This window comes from Dromiciops gliroides, chromosome 4 (assembly GCF_019393635.1).
Source record: "Dromiciops gliroides isolate mDroGli1 chromosome 4, mDroGli1.pri, whole genome shotgun sequence".
NCBI lineage: Eukaryota > Metazoa > Chordata > Mammalia > Microbiotheria > Microbiotheriidae > Dromiciops > Dromiciops gliroides.
Window position 1 is genome coordinate 239,373,120 of NC_057864.1, and position 20,159 is coordinate 239,393,278.

Here is a 20,159-nt window from a genome sequence, read left to right on the forward strand (position 1 = left end):
CTACTAATAAAGATGAATAGGAGGCCGCAGCCTCTCTAAGGGGGGGCGGGGCACAAATAAACTTAAGGAGTTTGTTTCTGCCGCCCACCCACTCATTCTGCCTTAGACCTGGAAAGGCGCTTAGACCAAGCCAGAGTGATAAAACGCAGGGTGCCGTGGAGACCAGGGCTACCGTAGTGGCCGGATGGTATGAGGCAGTAGCAGGAGCTCTCGCTGCATCTTGTGGTCAGATGTCGCTGAGTTAGGTTTTGAGTCCAGACTTTGCCACCTATGTGACTTTCAGGAAGTCCCTTAGCCACCCAGGGCTTCAGTTCCCTCTTCTGTAAAAATGGGGGTAGTGTGGGGAAAAAAGACAACTAGAAAACCTCCCACTTCCTTTCTAACTCTAAAGTCGCTTAAGTTACGAATCCTAAAAGACCCAGCAGTTCAGTGAGACGGATAAGTTATGTAAAGATTTTGGCTTCAACCCCGAGAGGGTACACTGCTCCTCTCTGAATATACTATTCAGGACGACACACACTATATGGGACAAAGACCACCAACAATGTGATCAAACCAGACTTGCCTTCAATAATTCAATATAACTCAAATCAAGAATTTATTAAGTGCCTGCTATGTGCAAGGCACTGTACTCGGCAACAGGGACACACTGGGACAAAAACAAGTCTCTGCCCTTGAGCTTACATTCTACTATGGGAGAAAAAGAGAGATACAAACAACACGAATATAGATAAGTATATACAAAGGAATTGGGATGGAGTCCAACAACTGGGGAGATCAGGAAAAGACTCCTGTAGGATGTTTCACGTGGGCTGAGCCTTTAAAAGTTAGGGATTCCAAGAGGTAAAGGTGAGGAGAGTGAGCATTCCAGGCATGGGGATAAGGTACAGGAAATGTAATGTCCAGCAAATAGGCCACTTGAGGATGAAACCTCAGGGCATAAAAAGTAATGGGAAATATACATGAAAAAATAGACTGGAGCCAGAGTACAGAGGTTTAAGTGCCAAACAGAGGAGTTTGTATTTTAGCCTATTCTAGAATACTCTATGATCCTCATACACAAAAACTACAGGAACACCAAAATTAAATAAAATGTTTCCTCTGAGTTTATTACTTAAAAAAAAAAAGCTAAAACAAAGACTCTTCAACCAGTCATGGCTCCGGTCCCTCCCTTTTCCCCACATTCCCTAATCTTTCTCCAGGCCCTACTCACAAAACTTAATCTGTTTTCACAGAAAACCTACACAGGGATAAAGGTAAGGAAAAGGGTAGAAGGCAGTAGTATCATCTAAGCTCCACTCAGTGAGATAGGGGAATTTCATTGCCCAGAGATTCTATACTGGGTGGAGATTCACAGAATCCAACAGACAGGAGAGGTAGGGAAAGGGGAGGGAGGGAATCAAAAATTGGGAGTAAGCTAAGGGACAACTCACTATTTCACACTGGGGAGAGGGGAAACTGGGTAAACCACAGGGTATTTTTCTAAAGGGCATTTCTTAGATCTCCTATCACTGAAGGTGAGGAAGGGGTTGGAGGGCACCACTAACAGACAAAAATGGAATCAAGATGGTGTCCTTTTCCAAAACTATCCAGGGCTCACAAGAACCACAGGTCTCACAAGAACCACAAGTAATACTTGAAGGGGGCAAGTTGTGGGTGAACAGCACCAATAAGGTTTCCATTACAACTTATCAGGGGAAAGTCACTTATTGGGAAAGAGGAATAAAGGGATACAGCATTGAAATTACAACACCCCACCCCTCCCACCTCTAACAGAGAAAAAGGTAGATGATGCAGATCAATGATTGGAAAACCTCCCAGACCACTACTGATGTGGAATGCTGCACACACTGTGAGATGTGGTCCATTGGCTGATTTCCGTAAGTGATTTTCTTTGTTACAAGAAAGGGTTGTTACTGGGAGGGTTACTGGGAAGTGACAGTGGTAAAAACCAAAAGTATCAATAAAACATTTTTTTTAAAACCTCCTCTGCCACTCCTCCCCCCACCCCAAATCCTCCTGATCCCCAAGTAGGGGAGGGAGAGGGTCAGGCTCAGACTCCTTTCTCAGCCAGAGGTGTTGGGCAGAAACACCTCAGAGAAGCCAACAAAGAACAACAGGGCAATGGGCTTCCAGGATAGAAAAGGTCCACTGGAGCCTGACTGGTGGAAGGCACAGTTTTACAATGGAGGTCCATTCACCCCTGGGTGGTAGAAGGCACAAAGATCCTCATAGCGACAGTGGCCCTTTGAGAAGTGTCTGCAGACAGGGCGGTTAGATTTATCTGTGGAAGTAAGTGGGAGAGAGGTAGCATAAGACTTTGGGAGTACAAAAAACAGAAGGACACCTCTGGGACCTTAAGGGGAAACATTTTAAGAATTGCTATAGTCTCCAGCCTTCTAGGATAATGTTTTATAAGGAAAGAATTAAGAGGTAGCTTCATAGTGAAGGCAGAAGAACTTCTGAGATTTGTAGTCACTGTCTTTTAGACACAGTTACATGCTACTGGCAGGAATAAATATAAAGAGTGATAGTACTAACCTGTTCTATCACCTTCCTGGACTCCATCCTTAAATTGAGGGGCATTCTTAGGCCAGGGGATATTCTTAGACGGATGGTGACTACTGCCCCCTCCAACATTTCTCCATCCATTGGGAGGACCATTCCTGGCATGGTCCCCATAGCCTGTTCCCCACCTAGGTTCTGGATCCTCATAGGCCCAACGGCTATGTAGGTATGGTCGAGGCCTGGGACCTGGGCCCCCTCTCATTGGGCATCCTCCCCAGAAAGGAAGTGGGAGGCTCAGTAGTGGTGGAATCACTGGTCCCCTTAAACCCTGAGGACCTCTGTGGAAGCCTAAAGAGAGAGACAGAAAAAGACAGCCCCTGATCAACTCAATCCAGAAAAACATAGAAACAATTTTTCTTCTTGAGTCTCATCCCCTACTTCCCCCAATCCCCAAAACCTGCTCTCTCCTAGAGGAACTTCCAGAGTGCCTTGCTTGTAATATTCACTTAATATGTGTTCATTTGAATCAATCAAGGTATCTGTCCTTTCAAACCCTTTCCACTCACCTGGATCAGGGCCACCAAACTTCCCATTGGCTATGGGGGGAGGGCCCAGGAGGCTGGGTGGACCTATGAGAGCAGGAAGAAATAAGATAAGCAAAATGGAGCATGGTCCAACTTAGTATAGTCCAGTTTACACAACAGCTCAGTAGTACTTCTATTGAGTTCTCCTTTCTTTTTGTTACTCAACCTAAGACTAAATAACACATGGTTATACAAACAGTGGTGATTCAAACCTTAAGGAGTATCAGACTTGACTCTTATTTTCCCTTTACTACTATTCAATCCAGCAAACACTTAAGGGTCTACTACTATCTTTACACAATGAATTGTCTTAGGGAACAAAGACTAAATGAAAAAGTCTCTGTCCTTCAGATGTTTACTTTCTGTGGCTACATACAGAATCAAAGTGATGGGCTGAAGCAAAATGTATTGTGCTTCAGTAGAATCCAAAAAAAAGCAGAATCTGTTATCAAGATGTCAGAAACAAGAAAAACACAAAGGTACCAAATGGCACAGCCTTCAATCAAAGGAAAAGCAAGCTTAATTGTAAGACTGACAATAAAACAATAAGAGACTTCAACGTGTTTTCCTTAGTATGAGTTTCCTCTTGCTATCAATCAACAAAAATTTATGAGATGCTTTTCATGTGACAGGCACTGGGGATACAAAACAAATGGGGTACAGATGGAAGTATACTTTGTTGTTGTTAATTCCTTTTTATAAAGTTTTTTTGTCTGCTATGTTTTGCATGACTGCACGTGTATAACGTTGAATTGCTTGAGTTATTAAGGGGGGATAGGGAGAAAGGAAGAGAATTTGGAATACATAGTTTTAAAAATCTATGTTACAATTTGTTTTTACATGTAAGGTGGGGAAAATTCTAAATAAATAAATAAAATAAATAGGGTGTAGTAGCTGGGAAAGGAAGTTTTTTGGTCTAGGCAGTCACTAAGATTATGAGTAAATCCTTAGAGCAGTAGATTGTCAAGTTCTTTTCAAGTAGCCATGGTAACCCTGAGTTACTGAACAAGTACCCCCAAACAAGATGTGAAGGAGATAGACAACATGATACAGGTGGCAAGCATATGACAAGATTCCTCCTTCCAGGCCCTCATGGATGGATTAATGGGGAGTGGGCCAGCAGAATTGAAGACTGACACGCTCCAAACTAAGATCTACAAAATCCCAAACTGAATAGACTTATCTTTCCTTCCAAATTTCGAAAAGAATTCCAGGCAATTTTCGCTTAACTCCCACCGAATTTGATGGACTTCTCTCCCTTCTTTGACCAGGGAGAGATCCAGAAACATTTGCATAGATGTATGAACAGATCATTTAGTTCACTCCCCACACAGTACAGTACAGATCAGGCAACTGAGACCTTTTGCTTGCCCAAGTTTGCAGGTAGAGAGTTAAGAACACGGATAGAAACCCCAGACGATTCGCACAGAGTTCATTACTTTCTTTTATTCTTTTTTGGTGAGGCAATTGGGGTTAAGGGACTTGCCCAGGGTCACACAGCTAGTTAAGTGTTGTGTCTGAGGCCGGATTTGAACTCGGATCCTCCTGAATCCAAGGCCGGTGCTCTATCCACTGCTCCACCTAGCTGCTCCCACTTTCTTTTATTCTTAATCTGTCTCACTCTTGAAGCTGACGAGGACCAGAACAGAAAATGTGGGAGGGGTGGGAAAACCGGCTTTCACAAATTCTTCTATTGGGGGGAGTGGGAGTGAAAGGGAAGAAAAGGCTGCAGCTGCCCAGCAAATTACTTTTATTTGTCTACGTCACGGGCTCTCGGCAGCATCTTTCAGGCCGAGAAAACACATTCAGCCTTTTCCGGGCCTGCTACTACAGACGCACCACTCCTATTCCCCAAGGCACGTGCATCGGCCTCCCCCGCCCTTCCTCCCGTTCGCGGGCGCGCCACAGTGCCCGAGGTCGGCGCATGTGCGCTTACACTTCTAGATCTCCCTACCCCTCAGTCCTTAAAAAGGGGATAATTTTTCTCTGCCAAGCCTCGCTTCCCGTTTTTCTACATGAAGACGCAATGGGCTCATTCCCTTTCGGGCCGCACTAATGTCGCCCAGTTCTCGTCTTCTCCCTCCACGCCCTGAAGAGCTTTATTTGTCTCGTGCCCCTGTTCCAGGCCTGCCACAGGCGCATGCAACCCTCCCTTACCGGCGGGGCTCCCATTCTCCTCATCCCCACTCTCCTCGGGGTCCGGTGGCCGCTGTTTCCCCCTCTTGGGCATCACGGCCAGCGTAAAAGCAGCGATCAGAGTAGGGCCGGTGGGAACAGGGGGCGGTATATGGAGGGAGAGAGAATCCGGTTATTTCCGCTTCCGGCAGACCCATCCAGAAGCGGCGAGTGCGCAGGCGCGTGCCTTTCCCTCCCTGTAGCGTTGCAATATGAGTACCCCCTCCTTTCTCCTCCCCCACACGCACCTCCCACCTAAAGAAAAAAAAGTGAGAGATAACACCACTTCGAGGCATATCACAGAGTAGGGACATCGGCCCAGAGCTTTGGGAGAGGGAGGAGAAAGGAGGAGGAGGAGCAGTCAAGCAGCTTGGTAACCTCGGTAACCGCTGACTACCGCTTCCAACTTCATGACCTCTGACCTCCCCCCAAAGGATCCTTAGACCATCTAAGCCCCAGTGCCTCTTAATTACGACCTTTTAAACCCCTTGATTATTGGCCTACTCCCACCTAAGGTTTTTTTTTTTAACCTTCCCGTATAAGTCTCGTGGCTCTTCTGTACATGACCTCTGACCTTCTCTGAAGTGATCTCCCGGGCAACCTAGTAACTTCATCACCCTTCCCTTCCCTCCCCTCCCCCTTTCCTTTCAGGTATGATCTACCTCCTTCCTCATCTAGGTCACTTTAGTTTAGCCCTGCGTTCTTCCCCGCCTCGCAAGTGGTAGAGTCCACTCACCCCACCAGGTGAGTGGATTGATTCTCTCCAGGAACGAAAGGTAAGGATGGTTTCCTCACCCCCTTTCTCCGAATGGGAATTGGTATCGTCCGTGACGAAGTCAGTACGGTCGGTCGGCGCCCCAGCGCGACTCCCTCTTCCACACCCCCAAGAACCGCCCCCGTCCCTCCCCGGGACTCCTAAAGGACTAGCTTGTGGCCGGCACGTCGCGCGTCTTTCCGCCCTTACACTTCCCTTATCCTCACTTCACACTCTGGTACTTTACTCGGAGGGAAGTGGCCGAACCCCCCACCCAAAGGACACCAGTGGTCAGCCCCGTGTTCTCCTACCCACAACGCACTCCCCCCTCCTCCTCGAGGAGGCGAGACTTGGTCTAACCCGCCGAGTGACGTCACCTCGGAGCCCCGCCCCCAAGGGTCCCGGGCCCAGCGCGGCGGGGGCAGCCCGGGGGGGTGTCGGTAGAAGCGAAGCGGCGGCGGCTGGAGCCCGGAGAGGGCTGGAGACCAACGGGAACCAGACCGGGCCATGCCGAGGAAGAAGCCTTTCAGCGTGAAGCAGAAGAAGAAACAGCTGCAGGACAAGCGCGAGAGGAAACGAGGTAAGTGAAGGAAGGAGAGTAGGGGGGCGGGGCCTGAGCCTCCAGCACATCTGGAGAGAGGGATGAACTCTACATCTGGAGCCTGGGTGGAGGGTGGTGGGCAGAGCCAGCCGTTTCCCATCGAAAGAAGAAAGAACCTCCGATCTCCCCCTCATCTGGAAGTGGAGGGAATGGACAGAGAGCTCTTGTCCACATTTGGAGGAGGATCCCTTTAGTTGGAAGAAGAGCCCCCCCCACCCCCATGACGAAATGGATGCTGACCATAGGAAAGAGTTGCCTCCTATCTCCTTGTCCCGGTAGGCTTCAGGGGTATGGAGGAGAAAGAAAGAGAAAGTGAAATACTTGGGTCACTGTGGGGGGCTGAAGTTGGGTTAAAAGAGGAGAGCTGGACGAATCAGATGCCTGCGCTTGTGTATGAGAACTGGGCGTCAGGTGATGTCATGTCCCTGCCTGCAGGGCTGCAGGATGGGTTACGCTCCAGCTCCAACAGCCGCAGCGGGAGCCGGGAGCGGAGGGAGGACCAGACCGACACCTCTGATGGAGAATCTGTGACCCAACAGATCCGTCGCCTCAACCAGCAGCCGACCCTCGGCTCTGGTCATCGCTATGACCCTAATAGGTGAGGGTGGGGAACTTGGCACTTGGGATTTCCTCTCTTTGCCCTGAAAGTAATCCAGAGTAGTGTGTAGGAGGAGGGCTGTGAAGTAGAAAGCTCAGATGTACTGAGGTAAAAACTCTGAAGGAAGGACCTTGGATTCCTTAGTTACCGTGAGGGAAACTAGTTCTTTTGGGAGAGGGTGGAGAAAGTTTGTAGCTGCAGAAAAGGGGACTTTGGAGGCAAGCAGATTAAGCTACCTGGATCCCTATAGAGAAAAACACCCTTACATTTTGAAGGGGAATCTGGAAAATGATGACTTGTGGACACTATATACTAAGTTGAATACTTGGGTCAACATCTCCCCAGATACCGATTACACTTTGAAAGAGACAGCCGGGAAGAGGTGGAACGGAGAAAGAGGGCTGCTCGGGAACAAGTACTGAACCCAGTCAGTGAGAAATCTCTGGAGCTTGACATTGGAGACATCTACCGTCCAGGCTCCAGTAAGGATTGAGATGCAGGAAACTTAGTTCTTCGGGGAGTAGAAGGTGGGAGAAGGGAGAGAGCTGCTAAAAACTGGTGCCAGATATTTGGGAGAGCACCCACGTTTCCCTTCTTCATTCTCTTCACTTTTTAGATCTAGACTTTCCCCGTCGCCCCCCTTGGAACTATGAAATGTCCAGGGAGCAACTGATGAGCCGGGAGGAAAAGAGCTTCCAGGAGTATCTGGGGAAGATCCATGGGTCCTACACCTCTGAGCAGCTCAGCTACTTTGAACACAACTTGGAGGTAAGATAACAGCAAGGTATTATATGATCCCACCTGGAGAGTTGACTGTCCCTGAAGAAGGGAGTGGGGGAGGTGACACATGGGCCTTTGTGGGGTTGCTGGTACATGGTTACAGGTTGTCACTGATCTGTGACTATTAGCACAAGGTTCATATTTTCCTCACCTATTTTCTTTTAGACTTGGCGACAGTTATGGCGTGTGCTGGAGATGTCTGATATCGTCCTCCTCATCACAGACATACGCCATCCAGTGAGTGAGAAGAGCCAAGAAAATGGGGCAATGGGTTGGTGGGAATTAAAGGCAAGAGTTAGGGGGAGCGCAGATTGAAAAAGGGAAAAGATTTCCTGAATTCCACAAGACAGGAATCTAGCATTTTTCTATGTAATGGCTACTTTCTCAGTGCAACTACTTTTTGTAACTTTGGAGGGTGAAATAAATTCAGGTGCTTCTCTAGGAACTAGCTAAGTGACTCTTGGGGACTCTCTGTTCACGTGCCCTCCCTCCTTCCCAACACTTTCTCCTCTACTCTGACTTTTCAAATTGCTGTGAATTAAACAACAGCACTTCTCTGGCTGTAATTTCTTTCTAGTTTGAGTAGGGGCTTATTTATAGGTTTCTCTTTTGATAAGGAGGAAAAAAACAACAACAAACTATTCCACCTTCTACCCTGCCTCTGCTGTTTATCCAATTTACCTGGCCTTCCTGTTTTACTTTTCCTATTTCTCATGTGTCCCTCTCTTACTCCTTGAAGCTGACAAACTAGCCTTACCTCCCCCCAGAACACCATGTATTGCCTTCTCTCAAGTGTTCTTTTCCTCTGAGTTCATTCTATTTTTTTTACTCATTTGGCTCTCTACTATCCCACAACTACAGAAGCTGATGCCTATAGAACCTCCTACTAGATAAGGGAAAGAAATTGAAGGTTCCTAGGCAACTTACTCTCATTCCTACTTCATACCCTCTCCTTTCCATCCCCCACAGGTCATCAACTTTCCCCCAGCCTTTTATGAGTATGTGACAGGGGAGCTAGGGCTGTCACTGATACTAGTGCTGAACAAAGTAGACCTGGCTCCCCCAGCTCTTGTCATAGCCTGGAAGTATCACTTTCGCCTGCACTACCCCCGGCTCCACCTTGTTCTTTTCACGTCTTTCCCTCGGGACCCCCAAACCCCACAGGACCCAAAGACTGGTGAGTGGAATTTGGATAACATAGGGATATGTGGGAGAACATATGAAGCCCTATGAGGAGACACAGAGTCTTTATTTATTTTTTTTTTAGTGAGGCAATTGGGGTTAAGTGACTTGCCCAGGGTCACACAGCTAGTAAGTGTTAAGTGTCTGAGGCCGGATCCGAACTCAGGTACTCCTGACCTCAGGGCCGGTGCTCCATCCACTGTGCCACCTAACTGCCCCATTGCCACCTAGCTGCCCCGACACAGAGTCTTTATGGAATGGAGGTAGCAAATAAAAGTCAGGGATGACGGGTGGAGCAGGAAGAAGGGATGGGATCTGGCCCTCCTCCCTACACCTCTCCCTTTCTATTTTCAGTCTTGAAGAAGCGCCGGAAGCAAGGAAGGGGCTGGACTCATGCCTTGGGACCAGAACAGTTGCTAAGGGCTTGTGAGACCATTACTGCAGGAAAAGGTCTGAGTGTATATTTGAGGGAAGGCCCAAAGAGGGTTGGGGAAGGTCTGGGCTTCTTCCCTTGCCTCCTGCCAGGAGTCAGCCTGTCAGTTATGACAATTTTAGTAGAATCAAGGGAATGAGTAAAACTGGCCATAGATCAGGGTGTGTGTGGGCAGGTGGGGCCCTTGGGAGTTTGGTTTTGTTTTTTTTTTCCTCAAGCAAAATCCTCTTGGTTTCTTTTTCTTTTGGGGGGATAGAATCTGTGATTTCATTATTATAGGGAACTCCCTGTAGAGGGCCTCTCTCTAGCAATGCAGATCTGCAATTATTTTATAAATTATTTGGTCTTAGAGAGTTGGCCAGGGCAATGTGAGGTTCTGGGATTTCTTCTGAGTCACAGAGGCAGGAATTGAACCTAACTAAGGCTTCCTGGCTCAGAGGTCACCTCTTTGTCCCCCATGCCATGCTGCCTTTCTTCTTTTTTTTTTTTTAAATTTATTTTATTTATTTATTTTTTTGCTGTGGGGTGATGGGGGTCAAGTGACTTGCCCAGGGTCACACAGCTAGTAAGTGTCAAGTGTCTGAGGTCAGACTTGAACTCAGGTCCTCCTGAATCCAGGGTCAGTGCTTTATCCACTGCGCCACCTAGCTGACCCCCTGCCTTCTTATTCTCCCAGAAAGCCTAAACAAGGAAACGCAGTTTGGGGGTTTTTTTCTGGAAATCTAAAAACTCCTCCCAATCTATCTCTCCCTATGGCAGTGGACTTAAGCAGCTGGAGAGAAAAGATGGAGCGGGATGCAGCTGGAGCAAGCCGGGACACTGGTTCAGGGGAGGAAGAGGAAGATGAGGAAGGACCAGCAGTGTTGGTAGAGCAGCAAACAGATGCAGCTCTGGAACCAGCTAGCCCAACCCGAGAGCGCTATAAAGATGGAGTTGTGACCATTGGCTGTGTGGGTGAGGAAGCAGCAACATCATCCCTCATTAGTGTCAGGAGGTGCAGTTCTGAGGATTGGGGGACCGTGGAGTAGGGTGCTAACTAGTCCCTAATAGTCTATTCTCAATTTCAGTTTGCTGGGCTTGGGCTGGGTGTGACCCAGACTACTAGACTCTGTTAGCTAACAGAAGCTCCTCTTCTCAACCAAGGGGTTCTTTTGAGGCTTAAAGCTTGACCAGATGATGAAAACTTATCTCCCCCAAAAAAAGCTGTCTAAAAGTTGTCTATTTCATTGAAACAGTGTTTGAATATAGGAGGAAGCAGTGGAATAATGGGAAAGTCACTGAATTAACAATTTTTTATTCCTAGTTCTGCCAGTGACTTGTTGTGGGACTTGGGCAAGTCATTTCCCATTTCCTTATCTGTAAAATGAGTAGTGTTATAGCTGTGTGACCCTGGGCAAGTCACTTAACCCCCATTGTCCCACAAAAAAAAAAACAACAAACCAAAATGAGTAGTGTTAGACTAGATAACTACTCCTAGGGTACCATTTAGGATTTTCTGAAATTGTGAAAAGGCAAAGTTACTGTGATTGGTGGTATTAGAGAGATGAGGGGACTTTTCAGGTCAGAAGGGCAAAGAGTACACCATAATTATTTGGAGAAAGAAGCAGACTGTTGTATTCTTCTGAATGTTTCAGTGGGTGGGGTTGGAACTGGTTGGCATGGGAGTATCTCCTATGTGGTTTGCCTATCCTTGGCACAATTTTTTCCTGACCTCCATCTCCCTATGTGCTGTGACTTGATCATTCCCTCTCTCTTACTAAACTTGTAACTCCTCACAGGTTGTCTCTCACCTTTCTCCACCTTCCTCTTTGTTCCTGCCCTGCCCCCCTCCCCCCACAATTGCTCCTGTTCTTCCCAAGGTTTTCCTAATGTTGGGAAGTCATCCCTGATCAAATGGGCTTGTCGGGCGGAAGGTGGTGAGCGTTTCCAGAACCCCTGGCCATACCCGTTACTTTCAGACATACTTCCTCACACCCACTGTTCGGCTCTGTGACTGCCCTGGCCTTATCTTTCCTTCTCTACTGCCCCGACAGCTACAGGTATGAGGACTGGAAGGTAGGAGTGGAGGGAGGGAGGTATGATAGGCTTCTGGGTCAGTAAGGAGGTTAAGAACTAAAGGAAAAAGGGCCTGAGGTTCCCTGAGAAGAGTGAGAGATGGGGCTTAGGGTAAATAAAATGTTGGGTTTCATTAATCCTCTGGTTCTTTTCCTAGGTTCTGGCTGGGATCTACCCCATTGCTCAGATCCAGGAGCCCTACACATCTGTGGGGTACTTGGCCTCCCGAATACCTGTCCAGGCACTTCTTCGGCTGAGACACCCTGAAGCTGAGGACTCAGGACATGAGCCTCCTTGGTGTGCCTGGGATATCTGTGAAGGTAGGTTCTCCAGGCTACCTACTCTTTCAATGCCATCCTTGTTCCCCTGCATTATTTTCCCCATTCTGTCAGTCACTATTTCCTTCCTTCTCTCTTAGAGGTAGCATGGTGAAATAGAGCATTATACTTGGAGTTAGGAAAACCTGGGTTCACATCCCTCCTCACTTAGTAGCTAGATGACCCTAGGCAAATCATTTAACCTCTTCAGGCTCAGTTTCCTCATCTAAAATGAAAGGATTGGACTTGACCTGTAAGCTCTCTTCCAGCTGTAAATCTATAACCCTATAATCTTCCTGCCATTTCATTACTATAGTGTCATTCCTTGTCTCCTCTTTCCTGTCCTCCCCTTGCCATTTTCTACTCCCCTATCCTGTCTCTTCCCCCTTCTTTCCAAATTCTTGTTTTTGTCTCCTCCATCACAACATCTTTGTGTCTCCCCAGCTAACTACCTCTTTGGCTTTAAATATCTTAGAGAAAATATGAATAAAAGAGTCCTAGGTTTTAGAAGGGTTTTCAGAGGTCACCTAGTTCAGTCTTTACCTGGAGCATGAATTCATCTTTATAGAAGCATCTACTTGAATGCCTCTAATGACAAATCATGGCCTCACAAGCCATTCAGTTCCATCACTAGTAGCTCTAATTATTAGAATGTTCTTATATTCCACCCATAAATCCCACCTTTTGGTCCAAGTGTTCTTCCTTTGGGACTCTACAGATATACCTAATCATCTTCCAAAGGATCTCTCTTCAGTTTTTTCAGGTAGCTCTCATGGTTTCCCTAAGTCATTTCCTTAGTCAGACTCTGCATTCCCAAGTCCTTCCACTGCTGCTTGATGTGGTGTGGTTCTGAATACCCCTCATCATTGTAATCACCTTCTTCTAGATGTGCTCCCACTTGTCTCTTTTGTCCTTTTGGGAAGGCCTCTGAGGCTGCAGGGTGTAACTAACTGATTCGTGCCCTCTTGTCTCTCCACCCCTCTGCCTTTCCTGTAGCCTGGGCTGAGAAGCGTGGTTACAAGACAGCCAAGCAGCTAGGAACGATGTGTACAGAGCAGCCAACAGCCTCCTTCGGCTGGCTGCTGACGGACGGCTCAGCCTATGTCTTCGTCCACCTGGCTACAGTGACCAGCGAGGTAAAAGGAGCAGACTTGCAGTTCCTAGAGTCTGACCCTCCCCATTTGCCTCCCACCCAAATCCCAGCCTTCCTTTTCCCAGTGGCAGCTAACCTGACAGTCTTTGCCTCTCTCCCTTATTGGGCCTAGGCATCTGGCTTTCTGTGTCTTCCTTCCCTCAGGGACTCAAAGTGTCTCCTACATTTCTTGCACCTCAGTCTCTACCCCTCTTTTACCTTCTTCCTGCTCGGTGTCCCCTTTCTTTCAGGCATATCTCTATTCAGAACCTTTCTTCTTTTATAGGATCCGGACATCCTTCTCCCCAATTCTAACTCCTCATCATCCTCTTTTTGTCTCCTCCCCATTCCCTCTAGCCTCCTGGGAGTCCCATCCAGAAACCTTGGAGCTGGTGATGATGCAGGGGAGGGTGGGACTGTCGGGTGAGGATGAGGATGAGGAAGAAGAGCTGAGCAGTTCTGGGAAGAGGAGGGAGAGGAGGACCCGAGATGCTGATGAGGAGGGTGAGGGGGATGAAGATACCCCCACTCCTGCCCGCCCCTCAAACCTGGTGGGCCCAAACCCCTATGCCCTGCTGGGTGAGGATGAATGCTGAATCTCCGTCTTTATTCCTCTCTCCCATTCAACATCCTTGCTCTTGGACTAATCAGGGGATACCCCCTTTCCATCTTCCCAACTGTGAATAAAGATAACCTGGTTTGTTAGCCCCCTTCCCATCTGGACTAAAATTGAGGTTGAATTGTTATCCTAGCAGTTGGAGGTCTCATCCTAACCTTTACCCAAAGACCCCTTCCTTCAGGGGCTCTGGTTAATAATAATCCTTTGGAAATAGGGTCTAATACACTGAGTCCCTATTCCCATCTCTCTTGCTCCTTTTTTCTCCTAATGCCTTGTTATTAAAGAGTGGATAAGGGGATGGCTCCTGCCAGTAAAGTCTGGTCTAATCCCAGGTTCCTCAGTGTAGTACACAGAAACCCCTCTCTTACTACTCTGGGATTGGCACCAGATCCAGATCTCCAGACAACATGTTCAGAAGAAGCCTTCATAGATCTATTATGGTATGTGTCCCTGTGAAGGAAACCATTCCCTAGTCCCTATGTCAAGGTCAGAGACAGAGAGGTGTGTTTCCTAAGCAGTAGACTCAAGTAGGAGGCCAGATTCCTTCTGAGGGACACATCTAAACAGATGCTAATAAGGAGACCTCACTCTCGGGCACCTAAATCTTGATATTGAAAAAGTTTGTCCTCCCACAGTTCCTGACTGCACATTCCTTAGAACTTTGTCTGAGTGCAAAAATAAATTAGTTTCAGATCTTAAAAAGTACTAAGTGATTAGGAGTTACTGTGAGAGGGTGAATGGATATTGCCCCCTCCATGAGGTCAAACATTTTAAAATGCTTTAAGTTGACAATAGATGGGAAATCATTTTATTGTTAAAATGTTTCTAGGGGACAGCTAGGTGGCGCAGTGGATAAAGTACTGGCCCTGGATTCAGGAGGACCTGAGTTCAAATCTGACCTCAGACGCTTGATACTTACTAGCTGTGTGACCCTGGGCAAGTCACTTAACCCACATTGCCCCACAAAAAACAAAAACAAAACAAAATGTTTCTGGAAGCCCAACAGGTAAGCTCATCTTTGATGGATATCTGACATAGAGGCCAAAAAGGAAAATAAAACCATCCTTTGGCAGGGAGCTCCTATTCATGTATCTATTTATGTCTGCTTTAGTTTTGACTTGAGGTTGAGTGATAGAGCCCAAGTTAGTTGCAATGGTGGGAGATGGGAGGCTCCAATCCTGGACCATAGGCCTAATAAGCCATAGGCTGCTTCCCAGGGCACCAGCTCTTTTCTAGAGAACTTTGAAATCAGCCACCAAAGTTTTTGCCTTTGACTGTTCTTTTAACCTCCCTTGAACACTGAACATGAACTTGAAGTACCAAACTCTTTAAATTTCCTGGGTAAAGAGGTCACCTGGCTCTCTCTGTTCAGAAATGAACCGGAGCCTAAATTTCCTGTCATCCTTCTGCTGCTGCTAATACTACATATATGGCCAGTTCTAGCAGCACCATCCTACTTGTCCTCCATCTCTACATAGTACAGACCTCAGAATGTGTTTTCTAAGCTTTATGAGGGGAAAGAATACACAGTTTTGAAATAATACAACAGGATATATTTTAAAGTATTTAAAAACATTCTACCTAGTCCCAGACTAAAGGATACATCTTTTCTAACCTAATTTTTGTGTGTGTGTGTGTGGGGGGGGGGGTCTAACCTAATTTTTAACAAAAATTTATCTGACTGGGGGCAGCTAGGTCACACAGTGGATAGAGCACCAGCCCTGGATTCAGGAGGACCTGAGTTCAAATCCAGCCTCAGACACTTGACACTAGGTGTGTGAACCCTGGGCAAGTCACTTAACCCCAATTGGCCTCACCAAAATAAATAAGTAAATTTATCAGACCCTGGGCACTGGCCCATACTTCTCTCCAAGCCAGAAGCCCAGTCTCTGGTATCGTCATTCCCTCAGTGACCCTAGACAAGAATGTTAGCTTCAGCCCTAGAATACACCCAGGTCCAATTTAGGGATTCATTTGCCAGGGCTCCCTTGATGTATTCCTTATCCACTTACAACCTAAATTCAGTTATAGTCAATCAGGAGGCTTTGGAATGGCATGTTGAGTTTGTAGTGTACTCATCCATTTTACCCTATAAGCACACAGAGTAAGGGATTGAGTAGAATTATCACATTGCCCATCAGGATTTTGTCATAATCATTGAACCCAAAATACAAGTCACCCCCGATATTAACAAAAGATAATCTTTGTTTATAAGTGTGTCGAACGTCCCAACTGTTACTCCCTTTTACATTCCTAAAAACAGTTAAATGCTCTGGGGGGTTTCACCACAGAACATTAAGAAGTTTTACTAATGCACTTTAAAAAAAACTAAATAACATTATTGTCACTTTCTAATCACCACAACCTCCAGATCACTCCTTGTAACAAAATACCAATTAACCTCCCCCCCCCCCTCCCCAAATAATCACAAAAAAGGGGGGGAAATCGGCACATTGGCTGTATCTGAAATCTCCATCTCACCCCACATCCATAAATCACTACCTCAGTCTATCCTGTCTGTGGCTTGCTTCACCATCGTCAAAGGGCATTTTCCCATGAGTTGCACAGGCTTCTGTAAAGCTGAGGAAGAAAGGGAAGCAACAGGAAAAATGAAAATAAATGACCCACAGAAAGGCAGTAAAAGCAACTTATAAAGTGAGGAGAACCCCAGGTGAGTTTGTGTTTTTTGAAATTGGACACACATTAAGTGCCTCTTGTTAGAGTATTGTGCCAGTCGCTAGGAGATGTAGCTAAATCAGGATGGCTTCTGCTCTATTGGAGTTCGTGGTCTAAGACAGAAATAAGGGTAGCCACAGCTAACTGGTTTACCACTATCCCCTTTTTTCTTCTTATCTGGAAATGACCCGCTTGACACTTCTGTAGAAAGATAAAAGGCTACTGGGAAATCTTTGGGGAAAGGTCATGTTAGATCAAATAACAGGATGCTTTGTGGAGGTGACTTTCAAATTTGGCTTTAAGGGATAAACAAATTCTGCTGGGAAAAAGAGAAGACACTTTTAAGAATAGGAAACCCTTAACAACTAGGGCAAGGGGTGGACAAAGCTTAAGCAGAGACTGTGGAGTATGAGACATGGCTTCAAAGGTAGGATGGCACCACACAGTGGAGGGCCAAGAAATCAAGGTAAGAGAGTTTGAACTTTATTCAGTAGGTGACACTCCTGAAGTTTGCCAGGAAGTGAGAATGGATGTCATTTAACTCTTGGCAGGAACCCTGACAAATCACTCATAGCCCTGACAGTAATCCTCATCTAGGCAATAAATCATTGTGAGGAAGCCCAAGGGAACTTGATTGAGGGAATAGTTCCTCTCCCTTATGTGAGACACCATTCATCTCAAATCCTCACTAGCAGAACCCAACACAGAAGAATGAAAACCAGGAATCAAGTGTTCCCATTGTTACTTGGTTCCCTCATGCCCAACTCTTTAAGAGGCCTTCTGAAATATGTTCTCTTGACTCTGCTTCAGCCTGCTAAGTCTACCAGGTACCCTGCCTAGGCCATCACTTTATGCCACTTCCCTACTCAGAGACTCAGGTGCCCAGTTCTCACCATTTATAACCTAGACCCCTTAAGGAGCTAAACTTAGAAGAAGTGACATAAAATAAAGATGGCAGTTATAAAAGAAAAATATACACAATGGTTACTAGAATATAAATAAACACTAAAAGGCAACAAAACTCAGGTTGAATACAATGGACAAAGTTGGTTTCAAGCTATTAAAGCACACTTCCTTTCTGTAAATAAGGGGTAAACTGAAAAAGCATGTACTATTGGTCATAATCACGATTAAGTGGTATTGTACAATCACCGTTGGGGGGAAGTTCTTTGGCTGTTTGGGGGGAAGTATTTGTGGTGTCAAAAACTATCAATACTAATAAAGAATAAATATTCAGATTGCTTTAAAAGAAAAAAAAAAGAACAAGCCCTGGGGTTGACTCTGTACTTCTCCCCAACCTTAGTATCTGGAAGATGTCCTGCCCTTCGGGGCGCTAGGTGACCGTAGTGGATAGAACACCGGTGCTGGAGTCAGGAGGACCTGAGTTCAAATCCGGGCCTCAGACACTTAACACTTACTAGCTGTGTGACCCTGGGCAAGTCACTTAAACCCCAATTGCCTCACCAAAAAAAACAAACAAAACAAAAAAGATGTCTGCCCTTCACCATCTCATTCTTGGAATTAGTGAGGGATGCCCGATTTATAGGACTGATGACAACAGTATTTTTGTTTTGGCAATACAGGTACAGCACGGGGCAGCTAGGTGGCGCAGTGGATAGAGCACTGGCCCTGGAGTCAGGAATACCTGAGTCAAATCCAGCCTCAGACACTTAACACTTAACTAGCTGTGTGACCCTGGGCAAGTCACTTAACCCCAATTGCCTCACTAAAATTAAAAAAAAAAATACAGGTACAGCACACAGGACAGGACAATGAACACATCCAAGGAATTAGGTAGGATGCTATATGCCTGGGCTTGAAATGTATAGTGCCTAGCCTATAATAGATGCTTAGTAAATCTCAGTTTGTTACATTTCTATGCCAACCACTGTCCTAGCTGAAAGACTTACGTCTGCCTATTAGATGAGCATCTGGACAATTTCTCCTCCTTTTACTCCCCTCCCCATACACTGCTGGGAATTTCAGGCCTAGAGGGACAACAGAAATGAGCCTACTTAGTCCATTAATACAGGCATTTATTGAAGAGCCACAGGATGTGTAGCAAATAAAGGGACAATTCTTGACTGACTAAAGGTACCTATCATATCAGATGATGGGGTCACTAGTGTTACAGACTGCTCTTAACTGCACCTATAGAAGATGCCCATAGGATTCTTCCTAGGATCAAGCCTATCCTTTGTCAGCTACTGCACTTCAGGGGGGCTCTGTAAGCCAGGCAGTGGGAGAAATGGAGAAGGAGTCACAGCCTCACTTTCCATAGTGTTCAATTCGTGTGAGGCTGACTGAAATTCAATAACACCTTCTACAGGGGCTAGGGTTGCTTCATTTGTTTACTAGAGGCAGCTAGGTGCACATGTACTGGGCCTGCAGTCAGGAAGACCTGAGTTCAAATCAACCTCAGATGCTTACTAGCTGTGTGACCTTGGACAAGTCTCTGCATCAGTTTTCTCCTCTCTAAAATGAGGTTAATAATACAGCCCCCTACCAAAAAAAAATAATCAAGCACCACCTCTCTAGGGTGTTCTGAAAATCCAATGAAAGAATAATTGTTATTAAATTGTTATTAAAGAATAAGTGCTTAGCACAATGCTTGACACATAGTAAGTGCTATTGTATAATGTTAGGGTTATCTTTATTAATATTAAAAAGCTAAGATAAATACAAGCTATTATTTTGATTTGTATTTCAGTTATTAATTTGGAAAAAATCTTTCATGCTGGTTAGTAGATTGCAAATTCTTTGTGAACTGCTTGTTTATATCCTTTTGATCATCTGTCAACTTACAGACTGCACGTAGTATTTTGTATATCACACCCTTGTAAGAAATATTTTGTGCAAAGATTTTTTCCCAGTCAACAATTTCCCATTTATCCTAGCTGCATTTATTTCCTTTGGTGCAAATTTTCTTATGGGATAAGTAGCATTTCATCCATATGCCACAATTTTTTCACCCATTCCTTAGGGGATAGAGAACCACTTTATTTCAGTGTTCTACTATCACAACAGTACTAGGATAAGTGTTTTAGTATACATGGGGCCTTTCTGTCTTTTTCCTTCTTGGGGAAATGTTCAAAATTAAGAATTGCTAGGTTAAGGGGCAGCTAGGTGGCATAGTGGATAGAGCACTGGCCCTGGATTCAGGAGTACCTGAGTTCAAATCCAGTCTCAGACACTTGACACTTAACTAGCTGTGTGACCCTGGGCAAGTCACTTAACCCTCATTGCCCTGCAAAAACAAAAAACAAAACAAAAAAAAAGATTGCTAGGTCAAGGGTTATGAAGTTACTGAATTTTCTCATAATTCCAAATTGTTTTCTAGAATAGCTAGACCAATTTATAATTCCATTAACAGTGAATGAGTGTTCTCTTCCACAGCCCTTTGAACATAATTTCCTTATTTTTCAACTTTACCTATTCAATCCCTTTTTTCCAAATGACCTGCCCTTCAAATATCTGCAAATACCTATCATGTCTCTCCCTAAGTCTTCTCCAAACTGAACAACCTGATTTCTGTCATTGATCTCAAGCATGATCTTAAGGCCCTCCAACTTTCCTCTGAATACTTTCCAACTTAGAAATGTCCTTCTTAATATAAGGGTGTGTCCCTTTCAGATTTTGAGGTGCTAAGTTTGAAGACACAGGATGAAAAGCTTTTTCAGACTCCTGTGGTCAATTTATTCTGTTTCTGTAGACAACTCATTTCTTTTTGCTATTACCCTCAAAT

The 20,159-nt window shown here is 45.6% G+C and overlaps 2 protein-coding genes across 2 annotated transcripts; one reads left to right on the top strand and one right to left on the bottom strand.

The window, feature by feature from the left end:
- Window positions 1-574: 574 nt before the first annotated feature.
- On the bottom strand, window positions 575-5,976 carry PRR3 (proline rich 3). Its single transcript, XM_044000396.1, is given in 6 exon segments — window positions 575-2,284; window positions 2,542-2,856; window positions 3,075-3,137; window positions 5,250-5,357; window positions 5,360-5,522; window positions 5,930-5,976. Coding segments are annotated over 6 exon segments (765 nt in total). The 5' UTR covers window positions 5,942-5,976; the 3' UTR covers window positions 575-2,180.
- On the top strand, window positions 5,501-13,824 carry GNL1 (G protein nucleolar 1 (putative)). Its single transcript, XM_044000395.1, is given in 15 exon segments — window positions 5,501-5,649; window positions 5,919-6,601; window positions 7,058-7,220; window positions 7,566-7,702; window positions 7,837-7,988; window positions 8,166-8,237; window positions 8,970-9,177; window positions 9,537-9,632; window positions 10,375-10,569; window positions 11,475-11,506; window positions 11,508-11,654; window positions 11,828-11,990; window positions 12,984-13,016; window positions 13,019-13,123; window positions 13,477-13,824. Coding segments are annotated over 14 exon segments (1,815 nt in total). The 5' UTR covers window positions 5,501-5,649; window positions 5,919-6,528; the 3' UTR covers window positions 13,716-13,824.
- Window positions 13,825-20,159: the final 6,335 nt, after the last annotated feature.